The following is a 19,659-nucleotide window of genomic DNA, read 5'->3' as shown; positions in this document are numbered from 1 at the left end:
TTTTGTCAGATTATTGAATGATTTAGTTGTAGGCCATGTTCTTTTTTTTTTTTTGATCAATTTTTTATTGGTATTTTCATTAAATAAAAACAAAACAAGGAAGGAAAGGAAAGAATGTGGTTATATCAACATCAAACCAAAAAGAGGAGTTTAAACATGTCTTCTCGAATTGGGAAAAACGAGATAAGAACACCAAACACTGGGTTATTATTCTCCCCTGGATCAATACAAATGACCAAATAAACATTGATAAGCAAGAATAAATGAGAAAAGGGAAGGGCAAGGGAAATTTAACCAAAAAAAAAAAAAAAATACAAATTTGTTAAATAGCGTGTTTTAAATCCCTATAATGCCCCTCCTCCCCGCCCAATTTTGCACAATCCTTCTAACTACCCTCCCACCACCCCAGACCCCCCCCCCCCCCCACCCCAAGGACCCAGTGGAAGAACAAAATACATTTATTTATAACAAAGATTTAAGGACATTAATGGTATGATTCCAGCAAATAATATTATCTAGTTTAGCATGGTGCATATCGGCCGCCCAGCGTTCCATGATGGCTACATCAATGAAATCTAGCAGCCACTTCTGCACAGACAAAATGTGAGGAGGCTTCCATCTACAGGCTATGAGCCTTTTTGCAGCTGTGAGGCCAGCCAGCAGGAGGCGTCTCTGAGTAATAGAAAGGTCTAAGTTAGAGGTGTCATTAAGTAAAAGAACAGATGGTAAATAAGGAATTGCTTTAGACAGTATGATGGACAGCACATCACAGACCTCCTTCCAGAAATCTACAATCCCTGGGCACTCCCATACCATGTGGAGGAAAGTGCCCAAAGTGTTATGAGTGCATAAGCAGCAGTTAGGAGATGGTAAAGCTTTGAATTTATATAGCATGCGAGGAGTATAATATGTACGGTGAATAAAATTAAGGTGTATAACTTGATGATTAGGATTTCTGGAAGAGAGCAGTGTGTTCTGCCAGACTAGTTCCCAATTCAGATTACTGACATTAGGAGGAAGGTCCGCCATCCACACCCTATTAAGGGGTAGAGGCTTAAGGGAAGCCTTCGCCAGCAAGGCATAAATAGAAGAGACAAGACCATTGGGTTTGGTCAGTACTGTATGGAATGGATGGGTACCCAGGTCAACCCAAGGTACACCATAGGTACGCATCGCTGTGCGCAATTGTAAATAAAAGAAAAAAGAGGTTCCAGGTAAGTTAAATTGATTCTGAATGTCTTGGAATGAGCGGAGGCCCCCCACATCAGAAATGTCATGGAGGGAGTGAACACCATTATTACTCCATAGAGGAAATGAAATTGGACGCCCTCCTAATTGGAGACCATAGTTACGGAAAATGGGAGAATGAAGGTACCAGTTGTGGGTTATTTTACAAAACATATTTATGCTTTGCCAAACAGAAATCAACTCAGTAATAATGCTGCCAAACTTAGACTTAGAATGTTTAAGCGAGATATTGGAGTATATAAGGTCTTGCAACCTATGAGGATAAACAATGTTATGTTCTATAGGAAGCCAGCATACAGAGGCAGAGGCATCCAGCCATTTAGAAAGGGAACGCAGCACGAAAGACCAATAGTACCATTGGAAGTTAGGAAGACCCAAACCGCCTTCGCCTTTTGGTCTTTGTAGGGTTGAAAGTTTAAGTCTAGGTTTCTTTTTGCCCCAAATAAATTTGGAGATTACAGAGTGTAGATCTTTCCAGTAACCACTAGGTGGTGCCAAATAAAGCATAGAGCTGAAAAAATTTATTCGTGGGAGAACATTCATTTTAATAACTGAAATACGCGAATGAAATGAGAGGGGAGAAGTGCTCCACCTTTGTAGATCAATTTTTACCTCCGCAAGCACTTTCTTGTAGTTAATTGACACAGTGCTTAGAACTGAGGGGTGGATCGAAATCCCCAGATATTTAAAGTTGTGTACCAATGGGATGTTTGATGGTATAGTCGAAAGTCTGGCAGAAGCGTTCAAAGGCAATAGTGCAGATTTTCCCCAATTAATTTTATATCCAGAGATCTGGCTGAAGTTGCTAAAGATATTTAGGAGGTGGGGAAGAGACTTAGGGGGGTTCTGGATAAAGAGCAAAATATCATCTGCATATAAGGATATATGGTGTTTAGTGCCGTGGACAGTAATAGGGTCATGATTAGCCGATTGCCGGATAGCCTGGGCCAGCGGTTCAAGCGATAGAGCAAATAACAAAGGAGAGAGAGGACAGCCCTGGCGGGAGCTACGAGTGACTGGGAATAGTTTGGAGCAAGTGTTACCCGTCAGTACCATAGCTGTTGGGTTGGAATACAGTAATTGAATCATTCCTAGAAAATTATTACCAAAGCCCATACGGCGCAGTACATCCCAAAGAAAATGCCACTCAAGGCGGTCAAATGCCTTCTCAGCATCCAAAGAAAGAATAGCATTTGATGTTTCAGCAGTATTAGAAGCTTCTATAACATGAAGGAGGCGACGAAGGTTATCTGAGGCGAGGCGGTTTTTAATGAAACCCGTTTGGTCCTCATGCACCAAAGAGGTCATGAATGGTTCCAGTCGGGAAGCTAATATTTTGGCGTAAAGTTTCATATCTGTGTTCAGAATTGATAAGGGCCGGTAGTTTGAACAAAGAGTTGGGTCCTTGCCCTTTTTTAAAAGAAGAGATATTAACGCTATATTGTTATTGTTAGAAAAAGAGCCTTTTTGGATTGCAGAATGAATCATTTCAAGAATGAGAGGGCCCAACTGGGGCCAGAATGATAGATAAATCTCTGGTGGTAAGCCATCTAGACCTGATGACTTCCCTTTGTTCATTTTCCCAAGGGCTTTATGGAGTTCGCATAGAGTTATAGGGGCTTCTAAGATGCGGCAGGCTTCCACGTGGAGCTGTGTTAACTGTAAGGGATTCATGAAGTCATTACAACATTGATCATTATAGTTTATCTCTGAGGAATACAAAGTAGAATAGAATTTGTGAAAGCAGTTATTAATATCCACTGGGTTGGTACACAAGTCGCCTGTGGGGGATTTGACTGAAGTGATATTTGCCAATTGTTCATTAGTTTTAAGTTTGGCGGCTAGTAAGTGGCTTGGCTGCGCACTATGGAGGTAATAATTTTGTCTACTCCTGTGTATGAGAAAATCTGCTCTAAATCTATATGATTGATTAAGTTCTTTATTCAGTAATTCTCTCTTAAGAACCAGAGCAGGGGTAGAATTTGAAGCCATGCAACTCTCTGTTTCAGCTATTTTCTTTTCCAATTCGTGGATATGTTTCAATTTGGATTTGTGTAAATTAGAAGAAAAGCTAATAGATTTGTCCCTAATGCAACCCTTCACCGCATCCCAGAGGACAGTAGGATCTGTCACAGATGGTTTATTGATAGATATAAATTCATCCAGTTGTTCTCTCATCTCCTTTAAAAATGATTCATTCTGCAACAGGGTGGAATTAAAGCGCCAACGAGCAGCACGTTTGGGGCCAGAGGAGATTGCAACTGTGCCTATGATTGACCTGTGGTCAGAGAGTCCCATTGGTAGTAAATCAAAGTCAGACGTTTTGTCATGAAAATGTTTGGATATGAAAATATAGTCTATACGTGAGAACGATCTATGCCGAGCCGAGTAACATGTGAATTCCTTGGATGAAGGATTTGCAGTCCGCCAAACATCTACTACTGCACAATCATTAGCCCATTTCCTTAATGCTGAGGATGCCAGGCGCTGCTCTCTCCCCTCAGTGACCCCAGTTCTATCTAATGTATGCAGCCAGACTGCATTGAAGTCGCCACCTACAACAAGGCTATATTCAGACAATTCAAGCATTACATTTGTTAAATAGTCATAAAAATCTTTGTCAAAATAATTTGGTGCATACACTGAAACAAATGCAAATTTCTTATTGTTTACCAAAGTTTTTATGTAGGCAACTCTACCCTTAGAATCCTTCCCAGATCCCAAATCTGTGAATCGAAAGCTACGTTTAGCAACAATCACTACTCCTCTGTTTTTTTTACTGTTTGAGGAGGAGGCTATAACAAGATAGGATTTGTTCTGCAATCTGCAAATGTCCTTCTCCAGCAAATGAGTTTCTTGAAAAAGAGCGATATCAATTTTTTTCCTATGCAAGAAATCCATTGTGCTTGTGCGTTTATGAGGGATATTTAGGCCTCGCGCATTCCAAGACATTAGTGAGATGTTGCTAGTCATGACTATCTGAGTAAAAGAAGAATGCTGAAGCTAGATACCAAATAATGTTTTTACTAATGCCAAACGTTTTTGTCCATTCAAAAGGTCCTTTACCACCCCTCCCCCCACCCAATTCCCATACTAATAAATCATCGCATAAAGTACCCCTACCACCCATTCCCAAATTATAAGATACCACTTTGCGCTCAAATACCAATGCAATCATTAAATTCCAACCCCCAAACTTAGATAAACATAGCATAGAGTAAATCAAGAGGGCAATCATCATTATCCCACCCCAGACTACCCCAAAAAAACAGATGGAAAAAAAAGCCCATCCAGAGCCCACCCCCCTCCCCCCCAAAACATTTACGTGACAGTGAAGGCCGATAATCAGATAGACCCCAGTCACCCCACCTCTCCAATAAAAATAACCAATGAGTAAATAGTTTTCAGGACCCCCCACCCCCCCCCCCCCCCCCCCCACACACACACACACACACACACACACACACACACAGCAGTACACAAAAAAGGCATACCAAAAAACAGTCAGATAAACAATCAAATAAATAAACATAGCCTAAGATTAACGAAGATAATATGCCCACACCCAAACTATATAGGCTACACACACACACACACACACACACACACACACACACACACACACACACACACACACACACACGAGGGGGAAGAAAGAAAGAAAAAAAATATATATATAAAAAATAATAATAATAATAAAGAAGCCAAAATATCTATCTTTTTCCACTAATAATGAAATAATTTTCCTTTTCTGCCGGACACATAATCATTCCTTTTTAGCGTTTCCCCATTCTTTCCTTTCTCACTTTCTTCACAATTAGAAATGTATCCCTTTTTCAGAATTATTCTTAGATTAAAAGCTGTGCAAAAAAAAAAAAAAAAAAAAAAAGGAGGATACTAGGCTTCTTTATATATGCTTTATGTAACTTAAATAATATAGCAACAATAAACAAATCAAAACAAAACAGAACAAAAACAAAGCACCATTGTTGCAGAAAAAATGAAAAGCGGAAAAATAAACTCAGTTGTCATTCAAAGCAAATCAGAAGCAGCCTTGTTGTCAGACATGAGTTAATTAACTTATTTTGGTCACCATAAAAATGATCACAGTAAATATTTTACGTGGGGGAAAACAAGATTGTCCGATATCCAAACGATTATAGGCTACAGTTACATATGGCTGAGTCCACTTTTAGCTGCCCACCTTCTCAATTGCCAATTTGAGGAGGAATAGGCTACAGACTGTCTTTCCGACGAGAGCGCCTTTCTTGATATCAATCACGAGTTTATGAATGTCTCTGCCTTTTTCAGGTCAATGAATTCTCTCACCTCTCCTCCTCGAGACAATTTAATGGTAGCAGGGTACAGGAGAAAGGCCTGGAAACCGACTTTCCTTGCTTGATTCATCAGCTGGTAACAGGGCGCGCGTTTCTTCCTTGTGTAGGCGCTGTAATCAGCAGCAAAGCGCACAGTAAATCCATCCATTTCCAACGGCGCATCCCGCGAAGCTTTTAATATCAGATCACGGTCTGTGAAACGCAGCAGTTTCATAATCATGATCCGAGGTTTATTTTGCGCACCAGACTGACCAATTCGGTGTGCGCGCATAAACTCAAAAGTGCGACCATCCAGCTTGGGGAACCACTTGTGGATTTGTTTTTGTAGATAATCACTAGCATTATTCCCCTCCGATCCCTCGGGAAGGCCAAAGGCACATAAATTATCTCTTCTGGATCTGTCCTCCAGTTCAGCGATTTTGGCTTCCAAGTTGTACTCGGAGCCACGGCTTTTGGCACAGCTGGTTTCCATGTCCTTAACGCGCGTCTCGAGGGAGGAGAATTCCCCTCGGAGATCTTTAATATCCACATTACATTGCAGCAAGTTGGATTCCATCTTTTCTAGACGGGAGTCCAGCACAGAGAATCGCTCTTTGGATTTTTCTTCTGCTTGAGCAAAATGTTTGGTTAGAGACTCTTCAATAAACTGCATTAGTGAGGCATTGATCTCGGCGTCCTCTGATTCTGAGTCTGCCACACCTGTAACCCCTTTCCTTGATCGTGCTGGCATTCTGATGAAGTAATTAACCCCGTTTGGCAGGGATTAAACGCTCACCGATGAGTATTCACAAAAATATAAATTAAAATAAAGTCAAAATATGGGTTTCCTCATTCTACATTAAAACAAGAAGGAGAGGTTTGGTGCGCGAAGAGCCTACGCTGCCATCTTGTTCACGTCACCAACTTTCAACTATTTGGGCAGTTGTAGGCCGTGTTCTAAGCGGGATAATGTATATTGAGGCGGTGATTACTGGGAAATAATGACCTTCAGGTGAATTATTAAGCCCTCCGCTGCGCGTCGGGCTCAATCATCACCTGTCGGTCATTATTTCCCCTGTAATCACCGCCTCAATATACATTATCCCTTACATATAGTAGTAGTATACAGTAGGCTAGGTGACAGTACAAATGTAGGTTAAATCATGAAGGCAAACAGAAGGCAGTCATTGATCATGTCCTCATAACTCTGACAGGCCACATTGAGGCAGACATTATTGATCAGATTAGTACCATGTGTCTGATTATAGCTCTACTGTAACCAACTGTGTGTCTGTGTGTGTGTGTGTGTGTGTGTTTAGAGAGAGAGAGAGAGAGAGAGAGAGAGTGAGTGAGTGAGAGAGTGAGTGAGAGAGAGAGAGAGAGTGAGTGAGTGAGTGAGTGAGTGAGTGAGTGACAGAGTTTAGTGAGAGAGAGTGAGTGAGTGACAGAGTTTAGTGAGAGAGAGAGAGAGTGAGTGAGTTTAGTGAGAGAGAGAGAGAGAGAGAGTGAGAGAGAGAGTGAGTGAGTGAGTGACAGAGTTTAGTGAGAGAGAGAGAGAGAGAGAGAGTGAGAGATTTTAGTGAGAGAGAGAGAGAGAGAGTGAGTGAGTGAGTGATAGAGGTTAGTGAGAGAGAGAGAGAGTGAGTGAGTGAGTGAGTGAGTGAGTGAGAGAGGTTAGTGAGAGAGAGAGAGAGAGAGAGTGAGAGAGAGAGAGTGAGTGAGTGAGTGAGACAGTTTAGTGAGAGAGACTGTCACTGACAGCAGTGATAGGGGCTTTTCTGCCATCCGTCCATCTGTCTGAGCCTACATCAGAACGAGCACAGCTGGGAGCACAACACCCTGACACAGACAGCAGGTAAGAGGAGCACAACACCCTGACACAGACAGCAGGTAAGAGGAGCACAACACCCTGACACAGACAGCAGGTAAGAGGAGCACAACACCCTGACACAGACAGCAGGTAAGAGGAGCACAACACCTGACACAGACAGCAGGTAAGAGGAGCACAACACCCTGACACAGACAGCAGGTAAGAGGAGCACAACACCCTGACACAGACAGCAGGTAAGAGGAGCACAACACCCTGACACAGACAGCAGGTAAGAGGAGCACAACACCCTGACACAGACAGCAGGTAAGAGGAGCACAACACCCTGACACAGACAGCAGGTAAGAGGAGCACAACACCCTGACACAGACAGCAGGTAAGAGGAGCACAACACCCTGACACAGAGAGCAGGTAAGAGGAGCACAACACCCTGACACAGACAGCAGGTAAGAGGAGCACAACACCCTGACACAGACAGCAGGTAGGAGGAGCACAACACCCTGACACAGACAGCAGGTAAGAGGAGCACAACACCCTGACACAGACAGCAGGTAAGAGGAGCACAACACCCTGACACAGACAGCAGGTAAGAGGAGCACAACACCCTGACACAGACAGCAGGTAAGAGGAGCACAACACCCTGACACAGACAGCAGGTAAGAGGAGCACAACACCCTGACACAGACAGCAGGTAAGAGGAGCACAACACCCTGACACAGACAGCAGGTAAGAGGAGCACAACACCCTGACACAGACAGCAGGTAAGAGGAGCACAACACCCTGACACAGACAGCAGGTAAGAGGAGAACAACACCCTGACACAGACAGCAGGTAAGAGGAGCACAACACCCTGACACAGACAGCAGGTAAGAGGAGCACAACACCCTGACACAGACAGCAGGTAAGAGGAGCACAACACCCTGACACAGACAGCAGGTAATAGGAGCACAACACCCTGACACAGACAGCAGGTAAGAGGAGCACAACACCCTGACACAGACAGCAGGTAAGAGGAGCACAACACTCTGACACAGACAGCAGGTAAGAGGAGCACAACACCCTGACACAGACAGCAGGTAAGAGGAGCACAACACCCTGACACAGACAGCAGGTAAGAGGAGCACAACACCCTGACACAGACAGCAGGTAAGAGGAACACAACACCCTGACACAGACAGCAGGTAAGAGGAGCACAACACCCTGACACAGACAGCAGGTAAGAGGAGCACAACACCCTGACACAGACAGCAGGTAAGAGGAGCACAACACCCTGACACAGACAGCAGGTAAGAGGAGCACAACACCCTGACACAGACAGCAGGTAAGAGGAGAACAACACCCTGACACAGACAGCAGGTAAGAGGAGCACAACACCCTGACACAGACAGCAGGTAAGAGGAGCACAACACCCTGACACAGACAGCAGGTAAGAGGAGCACAACACCCTGACACAGACAGCAGGTAAGAGGAGCACAACACCCTGACACAGACAGCAGGTAAGAGGAGCACAACACCCTGACACAGACAGCAGGTAAGAGGAGCACAACACCCTGACACAGACAGCAGGTAAGAGGAGCACAACACCCTGACACAGACAGCAGGTAAGAGGAGCACAACACTCTGACACAGAGAGCAGGTAAGAGGAGCACAACACCCTGACACAGACAACAGGTAAGAGGAGCACAACACCCTGACACAGACAGCAGGTAAGAGGAGCACAACACCCTGACACAGACAGCAGGTAAGAGGAGCACAACACCCTGACACAGACAGCAGGTAAGAGGAGCACAACACCCTGACACAGACAGCAGGTAAGAGGAGCACAACACCCTGACACAGACAGGAGGTAAGAGGAGCACAACACCCTGACACAGACAGCAGGTAACAGGAGCACAACACCCTGACACAGACAGCAGGTAAGAGGAGCACAACACCCTGACACAGACAGCAGGTAACAGGAGCACAACACCCTGACACAGACAGCAGGTAAGAGGACTGACCCATTCTTTAGTTTTTGTTGAAATACTAGTATCTGCTACTGATTCATGTGAAACACTGAAATGTATCCTGTATCATCATATAGCTACAGAACACTTGTGAAACACTGAAATGTATCCTGTATCATCATATAGCTACAGAACACTTGTGAAACACTGAAATGTATCCTGTATCATCATATAGCTACAGAACACTTGTGAAACACTGAAATGTATCCTGTATCATCATATAGCTACAGAACACTTGTGAAACACTGAAATGTATCCTGTATCATCATATAGCTACAGAACACTTGTGAAACACTGAAATGTATCCTGTATCATCATATAGCTACAGAACACTTGTGAAACACTGACATGTATCCTGTATCATCATATAGCTACAGAACACTTGTGAAACACTGAAATGTATCCTGTATCATCATATAGCTACAGAACACTTGTGAAACACTGAAATGTATCCTGTATCATCATATAGCTACAGAACACTTGCACATTCATCAGTGAAACATTTAGTATTGTAGCGTCTCTCAGTAACCAGTCAATGAGACGACGTGTCACTTTATTGTCACACATACCCAGGCTACTGTGGGCCAAACCCAATGCCATCTATCTCTGTATCCAATTCATACAAAGATTCAAGATATAGTTGTGTGTAGTCATATTACAAAGGAGGAATTTGGATTTGTGCAGTATGCAGCACAGCAATCAATATGAGAAGATGGAGCAGACAGAAAGACAATCTTCAAATGATAAATGATAAAGTGCAGAGTAAAAGTCCTTTAAAGTGACATACAGTGGGGTCCATGAAAAAAGGCCACTAAGTCCTTTATGGCTCATTTCCACCACATATAACAGCACAGCACAGCCGTTCAGTCCTGTGATGCGGCCGGAATCTTCTCCAAAAATATCGATATGTGCTGTAAATAGACGTTTTGGGCGCAGGACCTCCGCTTGTCGGCGGGTTTTTAAAAGCTGATGCGTCGGAAGATCTTTCCATTTCTTCCTGACTTCGTCAACTGCCCGCAGTGCGCAGTCTGCCATCGCATTCAGTACTGATTGCACTTGTGATCAAATTCCATGCATCTTGTTTCTGTTTGTTTGTGTTGGCGCTGTTAAATTGAGCTGTGAGAACGTTTCTATGCTTTGAATACAACTCTATAAGTTTGAGCTAAGTTGGAGCTGTCTGTCAGCTGTCTCGAGCTCGTCTGAGAGAAGTGTGTTGCTTGGCAACAAGCACGTATTCACGTGAACGCGCACGTCCGCAGCCTAAAGACCGGGCGCAGCTACGACCATGGTAAGTCAGTCTTGGTGCACTCGGTGTAAATTCAAATCACAACGTCGGGCGTAGCTAAGACCGGCATAAGAGTTAAGACCGACTTTTTTACGCCCAGCTGGTGCACTCGGCTCCTGGACTACAAGTTAGATACAGTCTGTATGGTCATCTCAATCCACCATTGACTTTTGTGAGTTTGTCAGAAGGTCCAATAAATACTCGTTTCAAAGGATTTGATTTTCTGGCAATTATTTGATGGTTCAGGCTTTACAGGCCACAGGGTTCAAGTTTTTCATCTTAAAGTTTTATGATATTTCTTTCTAATATTATCCAGACTAATAATCTGGGGCCCAGAGTCTATTTAGGCAAGTAAATAGACTCTGGGACAACCTACCTTTTTTTTAGGCTTCCTGTACAGCACCAATCTCCCACCCGGGACTTCTGCTTCGGCGCAGCGGTGCCTTTTAAAAACATTGATTGCGTCGCTTTTATTTTGAATGCTAAATGTCAAAATTAGTATATATTAACTAACATATATTCACTCACTATATATATATATATATATATAATATATATATATATATTCACTAGCATTTGGAACCGGAACTCTTATATTCGCCTCTACAACAACAGAGCAGCACTGCACAGAGGTGGAAGTCCCGGGAGGAAGATTCACGCTGTACAGGAAGCCTAAAAAAAAGGTACGGCTGTCCCAGAGTCTATTTACATGCAGAAATAGACTCTGGGTTCCCAGATTTCATCCAGACAGAAGCAGCAGACTGAAGAGCAGAGCTTGTAAATGGCAGAGCAGTACCTTGTTTTGTGTGTTTAGTGACCCACAGCTCACCTGTCGCCCTGATAAGTTCACATAACGGTGGAAAGTGACACCAAATTGCATTCAAACTTGTGGCAGTTTAGTGTGGCCTAGCTCCTCTGCAAACATACATAGGCTACAAAACAGAACTCAATATTATAAATGAATCATTGTGGTCTTCTGTTAAATTTACCATAGGATAACACACCAAGCAGACCTTATTGAATCAAACCTAAACTGATGGAATAGGTCACTCTGCAAATCCATTTTCAAAGTTGAATTTCTATTGAAAATGTTTAGGAAGGAGCGCTTCGACTCAAAAAGTTGTTTGTTTGAGGTGCTCTTTGGATAGGGATACTATAGGCTGAATAAAAACAAAAAGCGCCAAGGCACTCTCATTAGGATTAAAATGACTTTATTTGCATGGAAATGTCATAATAGACTTTAAAAACCAAACTTCGACACGTTTCGGGCGCATCAAGCCTTCATCAGGAAGTCAAACAGAATTTTATTGATTTAAGCGCTGCTGGATGTATTGTGTGTATGCCGAAGTGAAGAGTGGGTCTTAAAACAACTTGGTTAAGGTTAGGGAAATGGTTTGGTCATGTGGGTTTTTTTGATGGGACTCACAGTTGTCCTTAGTTTGGAAACACTGGAAATCGAACTCCGGTCGCCGACATCGAAGGCAAACGTCTCTGGCCACCAACCCCCACCGCAACGCTCTTACTGTCCACCGTGCTATTTCAATGTCACACACACACACACACACACACACACACACACACACACACACACACACACACACACACACACACACACACACACACACACACACACACACACACACACACACACACACACACACACACACACACACACACACACACAGTACTACCCTGGTAAGTTAGTGGCACCTTATTTTCTTCAAACATGTCTCATTAAAAACAGTGTATTAACACTTTGCCTGCCAGAGTATTTAAACAAGACCAGGAGACCTGGTTCTGCCAGACCCAGAAGGAACAAATTCCTAGTAGGCAACACACCTACAAACCACTTTATAAGTTAAAAGTATAAATAATTTTAGGCATTTTGTGTGTGTGTAGCATTTTGTGTATAGGGGTATTTGGTTGTAGATTTGTGTATAGGCTAGACCAGCAAACCTTCCAGCCTGATTACATTCACCTGTCCCTTGTCAGTCAGTGCACAGAATATGGGCAGAAGGGCTTTTCCTCCCCAGCCATTCAGGAACGCTTCAGATTTCAACCACCAGGGGCAACAGAGCAGGTCTGGTTTTGAGACCAACACACCTACAACAAACCACTTTATAAGTTAAAAGTATAAATCATTTTAGGCCGTATTAACATTTTGTTGGAATTAAATGGGAATACAGCATGGTGGGGGTGTATAGGGGTATTTGGTTGTAGATTTGTGTATAGGCTAGACCAGCAAACCTTCCAGTCTGATTACATTCACCTGTCCCTTGTTGATTAGACCCTCATTGATTTTACTTGCTCACCTGACCTGCCCAACGCAGCTTCCCAATGCAATTTGAGTGGCTAAAACATTTTCAACTCATGAATGTTAAAGTCAGAAGGAGCTGATGCACACCTTCAGTCCTTAAGTTAATTGTTTTCAAGTAAGAAGCGTGCAATCAGCAATGATCCAGGAAGGATGAGCCTGAGAACTCAGCCTGAGAACTCATGAATGTTACAAGTGTGTTGTGGGTTTATGGTTGTGTAAATATGATCAATTGCTGTCATACTATTGATTGCCATCTCATTAATCAGTTGGCTGTAGGTGATATTTATACAAATTACCTTCAGGTGTTGTGGGCCCTCTATTGCCCTCTAATGTATTGTAGTTAATGACCACATTTAGACATGTCTTTCTTTTAACTATTCCATAAATAAATAAGTATGATCTAATATGATCTGATGGCCAATAATGAACCAAACTAGGCACCACAATTACAACAAGTACAGATCCTGTACAGTTACACGGCACATGTTTAAACCAGTTGAATTAAAGGTAATTCAATGTTTGTTAGTGTCCCATTCACTGCTGGTTCAAATGGTAGCAAGTCCAGACCTGCTCTGTTTCCCCTGGTGGTTGACCCCCCTCCCAACCCGGGAAGGGGCCACCGAGGCCCGGCATACCTCTGCGCCATGACGGGGGTCCGTCCTGGAGCACCACACGAAAAATGGAAAAAAATGGAAAAAAGCTCCATAAAAGGAGGCTCTCATCCCGCTCTATCTATCCGCCAATAGTGCATCCCAGCCTGGATGACTCTTGCACGGTCCCCCTGTGTACCTCCAGGGAGGAAAAGAGGGACAGACCGACCGACAGACCGACCGACAGACCGACCGACCGACCGACAAAGCCTTCTGAAGGCCGACCTCATGGGTCTGGCAAAAAAGTTGCCACTGAGACACCGCCAGCATTTTCATCATATTCACTCATCTTTCAATCTTTCTATGAATATGCTTCACACACGCACACACACACACACACATACACACACACACACACACACACACACACACACACACACACACACACACACACACACACACACACACACACACACACACACACACACTTTTATTCTAGCTTAATTCATTATTATAATTTTTTTAATCAACACCTGAATGAGAAAAAAGTATCATTTTTGTCAAAGATTGTCATATTCAAGCAGATCCTCATCTGGCTGTCGGGGGATACTGTCAGGTGCGGACATGTGCAGAACATGTGCATCAGCGCCCCTCTGTGGTCACAGATTTCTGTGAAATCAGCCCGCCCTCAGAGACGAGAGGCGGGACACAACACAAGCAGTCTGCAGGCAAGTCGACGCATGTAGGTTATAGTTACAGTACACTCTTAAAACTACTGGGCTAAAAAACAACCCAACCTTAACCCCCCCCCTGGGTCACTATTGGACAGGACACATGGTGGGCTGATTTAGCCCAGGTGCTGGGTTTTACTATTTAGCCCATAATACTGGGTTGTTCATTTGACCCACCTAGTGAGTTACATTAACTCTATTGCTGGGTTATATTAACCATACATTGGGCTATTTGCTGGGGTGTTCATTTGACCCAACCTTGAGTGAAATTAACTTTATTGCTGGGTTAAACATTACCCATATTCTGGGCTATAATAATAATAATAATAATAATAATAATAATAATAATAATAATAATAATAGTTATTATTATATAACTATTATTATTATTGTTATTATTATTATTACAAATATTATTTTGTTTGATTAATAATAATTTCCCATAATCATACAAACACACTATACAAAAAAGGCCACTGTAAATGTGCATTTAATTACATTTTACAAAATGTACAGCTGCACAAGGGTACACACAAAGCCATGTACCTCTAATGTGGCTTTGTGTATACAGGCAGGCTAAATAAACCAACAAACAAATCACATTGCTCAGGTTTAGATGCATATAATCTCAGTATATCTACTTCCCTCAGTATCTTGCAAAATGGCTGTATATAAAAACACCAGTTGATGGAACAGCTTCTTAAACACAAACAGTGAATAGCATAAGCATAGCATAAAATCAGTGTATACATTTTTTTTAATGTATCAATCTGTTTGTAACGTGGGCTTTGGGGACCACCAGGGGTCCTTGAGGGAGTTATAACTGATGAATTGTTAAACTTCAGCATTATTTCATTTACAAGACGTTGACACAATTAGAGAAAGTATAATACTGCAAGTATTTAGATTAGATTCTCTGTTCTCTCTCTACCTACATACCGTCATGGGCTTCTGGACAAAATGATATCTGACCATAAAAACATTCTCAGATTTGAGTTCAAGAGACTGTACATCTCTGTAGTGTACATCTAAGGTCTGTACATCTAATGTGGACTGAATTAGGGGTCCTTGATATGAAAAAGGTTAAGAATCACTGCTTTAACACACACACACATATACACACACACATCTATATATCAATATGTATATCTATATATCAATATCTATATCTATATATATCTATATCTATATCTATATATAGATATATATATATCTATATCTATATCTATATAGGTGCAGGTTGAAAACACTTGTCTTAAAGAATCAGATGGGGTCTCATGTCCGTCAATATGATACACCGCATGCTGGAGAAATTCCCAGGTGGGGAGGCACCGCTTGGTGTAATTGATGTCAAACACAAAGAAAGTCTTGAAACAAACATCTACAGCCTCCATCAAAGAGTCACTGTTTCGATGCCGTGGCCTGAAACATGGCACGTCTGGCACGTTGTCATCTTTTTCCCCATGATGGTGAAATCACTGGGTTGTCTGCATTATCCCCGCTCTGCTCACCTGCTCTGAGTTTTAGTCCACTTCAGGGCATGTCTCGGAGGCACAGCTGTGGTGACTGTGGTAGAAGGTAGATCCATCGCGTTTACACTGGGCAGCAAACAGACAAGAGGAAAAACATTTATTGGAATGCACTTTTTCCCCTCCAATGCTTGTATATTTTCCTGAGTGAAGGCATGAGTAGGAATAAAACACACATTTCTAACTAGAAGAACGACCGCACTGCGGATATATGCCTCCGCCAACAAGTGAGCAGTCGACATCCATGCATGTCCAGACTTGGATGTTTGAGCCAAATGTGAAGAAATTCAGGCGTTACTGAGAGATTGCATCGAGCTTGAAAATGGCATTCGTGAGGTCACAGTGACCTTGACCTTTGGCCACCAAAATGTATTCCGTTCATCCTTGAGTCCACATGGATGTTTGAGCCAAATGTGATGAAATTCAGTCGAGGCGTTCCTGAGATATTGCGTTAACGAGGTAGAAAATGGCATTTGTTAGGTCACAAATTTAATCAGTTCATCCTTGAGTCCAAGTGCATGTTTGAGCCAAATGTGATGAAATTCCTTCAAGGCGTTCTTGAGATATCGCGTTAACGAACATGAGACGGATGTACAGACAACCCGAAACCATAATGCCTCCGGCTCAGCTATCGCCAGCGGAGGCATAAATATGAGTCTGTGTCATCTCATATGTGTGATCTCATATGTGTGATCTCCTGACAAAGAGCCAGGGGTTAGTAGTAGTATTAGTCACAGTGAGAATGAGACTTCACCTGGCCTGGGCGGAGAGGCTACTGTGCTTTTGTGGCTGCTGACATGAGTGAAAGGACAGTCTGGCTTGGTGCACCTTGCATCATGTTCGGATGGACAAAGTGGCATTTATCCCAACATTTGCAGGTGGGAAAAGTCCTACAGAAAGAAAAACAAGACATAAATATTAATAAATTTTTAAGCAATTTAGCTCCACATTAAATTAAGTCTAATGCCTTGAGTGATTTAAAAAAAATGCCTTTGTCCCTTTTTTGTTTGTTAAAAAACTCACTTGCACTGCATTGTCGAGTGATGGTACTGGTACAGACACTCGTCTCCACTTTTGAACTTGCAGAGCTCCAGAAGCTTCTGTTTCTTCAAAGGTGCACCGTCCTCCTCCCAGGGCTCAGTGTACATTGCATCTTCTGGGGAGAAAAGAGGAGAGAATGGAAGAGTGAAGGGATAGGAGGACAGAGATGATCTACAATATAGATGATAGATGATTAGCTAGTGAGGGCATTTATCTGTCTGTCTGTCCCCACATTAGACCAACCACCACAGCTCACACTGCTACGTGCATGACGTCACAAAAGAGACATTTGACATCAAACAGAACTGAATCCAAAAGGAGGCACAAGCAATGCTCAGCCCACCAAAAATGTTAATGTCTGCAAAAATAACCAAGCAAATATTAAAAGAAAAAAATCTATATCTTAGTTTAATGTAGATGCAAAGGAACATGCAATCAGCCTGCCACAAAACGCATCCCAGGAAAAGACCTAAATACCAACCTAAATTTACATGGGAAAAAAATCGCCATGCACGGTGTTTGCATCCCTGTTTGTACTTGCTCAGTTCTTTGTACCATTTAATTTCTCAAGCACATTTAGCAATGTGCCTGTAATATGTGTTACGTTGAAGTAATGCTATGCCTAAGTTATATTGGATTTTAGAAATTCATACACAGATGCTGATTTTGTTGCAATGTTGTTATTTTTTTCTATAGTGAAGTTTTGAGGTAGGTGGTGTTTTCCCCCTCTATAGGCTACATCTGTTGGTCTTTGCTTGGCTGCAGAAGCCCAGATATTACTCCAGACCTAAGACCCTTTTACACAGCCTGCATGTGAAAGCCGCAATCACTGTGGCATCGTTACGCCTCGCCTCCTGTCTAAAAGTCACAGGAACGTAATAGAGTGTCATTTTGTTACGCCTTTCGTTCCGCCAGTGGAGGTAGTCATAGCACCGAATCGACATCTGTCTTAAAAAGTCCCCGTGGGAAGACAGATTGAAGCTCAGCTCATTCATTAAAAAAAGAAAAGAGGAAACCACCTCACACAGCAAGGTGAAAGGCATAAGTGAAAGTAAAAAAGTAGCCTATACGATCCACGACTGCAACAGGAGGAATGCTCCGTGCCTACAGTTTATGAGTAAGTAGGTTAGGCTATTCACAATCTGGGACTCTGGGACAGCCGTACCTTTTTTTTAGGCTTCCTGTACAGCGTGAATCTTCTGCCCGGGACTTCTGCCTCCGCGCAGTGCACTTTTGTTGTACCGGTGAATATAAGAGTTCCGTTCCTGAACGCTAGTGAATATATTATATACACATTTTGACATTTAGTATTCAAAATAAAAGCGACGCAATGTATGTTTTTAAAAGGCACCGCTGCGCGGAAGTGGAAGTCCCGGGCGGAAGATCCGCACTGTACAGGAATCCTAAAAAAAAGTTACGGCTGTCCCAGAGTCTATTTACGTGCCGAAAAAGACTCTGGGTTCGCAGATTGGGCTATTTATGCTCAAACAATGTTGACATTAGGCAAAATTAATGGACATAATAATAAGCTTAAAGACCTATTGCCGTTTTTCTCGCAATACCCCCGCAGAACTGCAGTCTGTCTAGCCTGTTGTACAGTATACAGTGCAGTGTTTATGAAATGCATCAGTAAGCATTGTGCTCTCATAATAGAGCTGGTAGTCAAATAAACTATTATAAAGTTAACATAAGTAATAATAAAGTAATGAATAAAAATCTGATTCACTGAAATAGACACGGACACAGAAATAACATTATTGTCCATTTGTGCTGAGGAATAAGACGACTGGGGGAAAAACCTACCAATGGCGTCTCTGGAGGACAGTTTGGGAACACAGGCGGTAGCAGGCTTCCCTTGGGCATTCTCTTTGCGAATGGGCGGGTGGCTTAGGTCGTCCTCCCAGGACCTGATTGTGGCAGCCAGGTCGGCAAACTGGCCTTTCCTGAGTCTGAGTGAGGATGCAGAGTGGGTCACAACTGGTGGGATGGGAGGGCACAGTTCGGAGCTGCAACTGAGGTGCCTGAAACGGTAGTAATATGTTGTCTCAGGCAGTGGTTTGCGAACCCAAAGGGGCGAGACAAAATCTCAAGGCACACCTATATACTGTATCCGTGCAAAATAGCCTCTAGTCTATAACGTGTTATCACTCTAAACATTTTTTATGGCAAATACAATTTGACAAACAACTATTACTCATGAGATTGTTATTAACAAAAGAAAATTCAGGAATTAATTTGAAACTTTGTAAAATTACTACATCAAAGCAGTTTTTGTATACTGTAGTTTTACCTACCTGCGGCGTGTTGGCTGTGCGTCCTGCGTGGGCGATGACATTGATGATGCTAGATATAGCGTTTGGAGATGGTGATGGCGTTTGCAGACGCTAGATAGCGTTTGAGAGGGAGATGGCGCCTGGAGACGCTGGATAGCGCTTGGAGATGGGGATGGCGAGCAACGGGAGTCCTATCTTGACCACAGGGTTCCACGATGACGGCTCGTTCGGCAGCCCAAACTGGAAGGGAGAGAACAGGTGAGTGAGTCAGCTGGCCAGGCTAACAGATTACTCACACGCAAGGATTCAGGATCTAGGAGATGACCTCTCCTTTTCTGATGCATTGAGAGCATTGATCCTGTGCTTACTCCAAGGGCTGTTTCCCCCCGTTGTGGTCCCGTCTGTGTCCCTTCGCCCCTCGGGTTTGCTCGGCACCACCAATCCCGAAAAATCCCACACACACACACACACACACACACACAGAGGCATAAGACT

At 43.0% G+C, this 19,659-nt stretch overlaps 1 protein-coding gene across 2 annotated transcripts in view; it reads right to left on the bottom strand.

Moving 5' to 3' along the window:
* Positions 1-19,659, bottom strand: part of LOC310791242 (uncharacterized protein) — a 23,857-nt gene extending 4,198 nt beyond the window's left edge. Inside the window, exons 1-7 of one of the 2 annotated variants that reach the window (XR_014553421.1) lie at positions 19,533-19,659; positions 19,186-19,404; positions 18,695-18,912; positions 16,874-17,006; positions 16,605-16,740; positions 15,833-15,919; positions 12,110-12,217 (exon numbers count right to left, since the gene is read on the bottom strand). Coding sequence is in view for 1 of the 2 variants with exons in the window: in XM_083652923.1 (XP_083509049.1) it covers positions 16,623-16,740; positions 16,874-17,006; positions 18,695-18,912; positions 19,186-19,226 (510 nt within the window). In the remaining variant the exon portion in view is untranslated. Of the gene's footprint in view, positions 1-12,109; positions 12,218-14,903; positions 15,920-16,604; positions 16,741-16,873; positions 17,007-18,694; positions 18,913-19,185; positions 19,405-19,532 lie in introns of those variants that run through there. The other variant, XM_083652923.1, reaches the window with a different exon arrangement.

Source organism: Poromitra crassiceps (assembly GCF_964638095.1).
Source record: "Poromitra crassiceps genome assembly, chromosome: 16".
NCBI classification, from domain to species: Eukaryota; Metazoa; Chordata; class Actinopteri; order Beryciformes; family Melamphaidae; genus Poromitra; species Poromitra crassiceps.
This window is presented reverse-complemented; position numbering and strand designations above follow the sequence as displayed.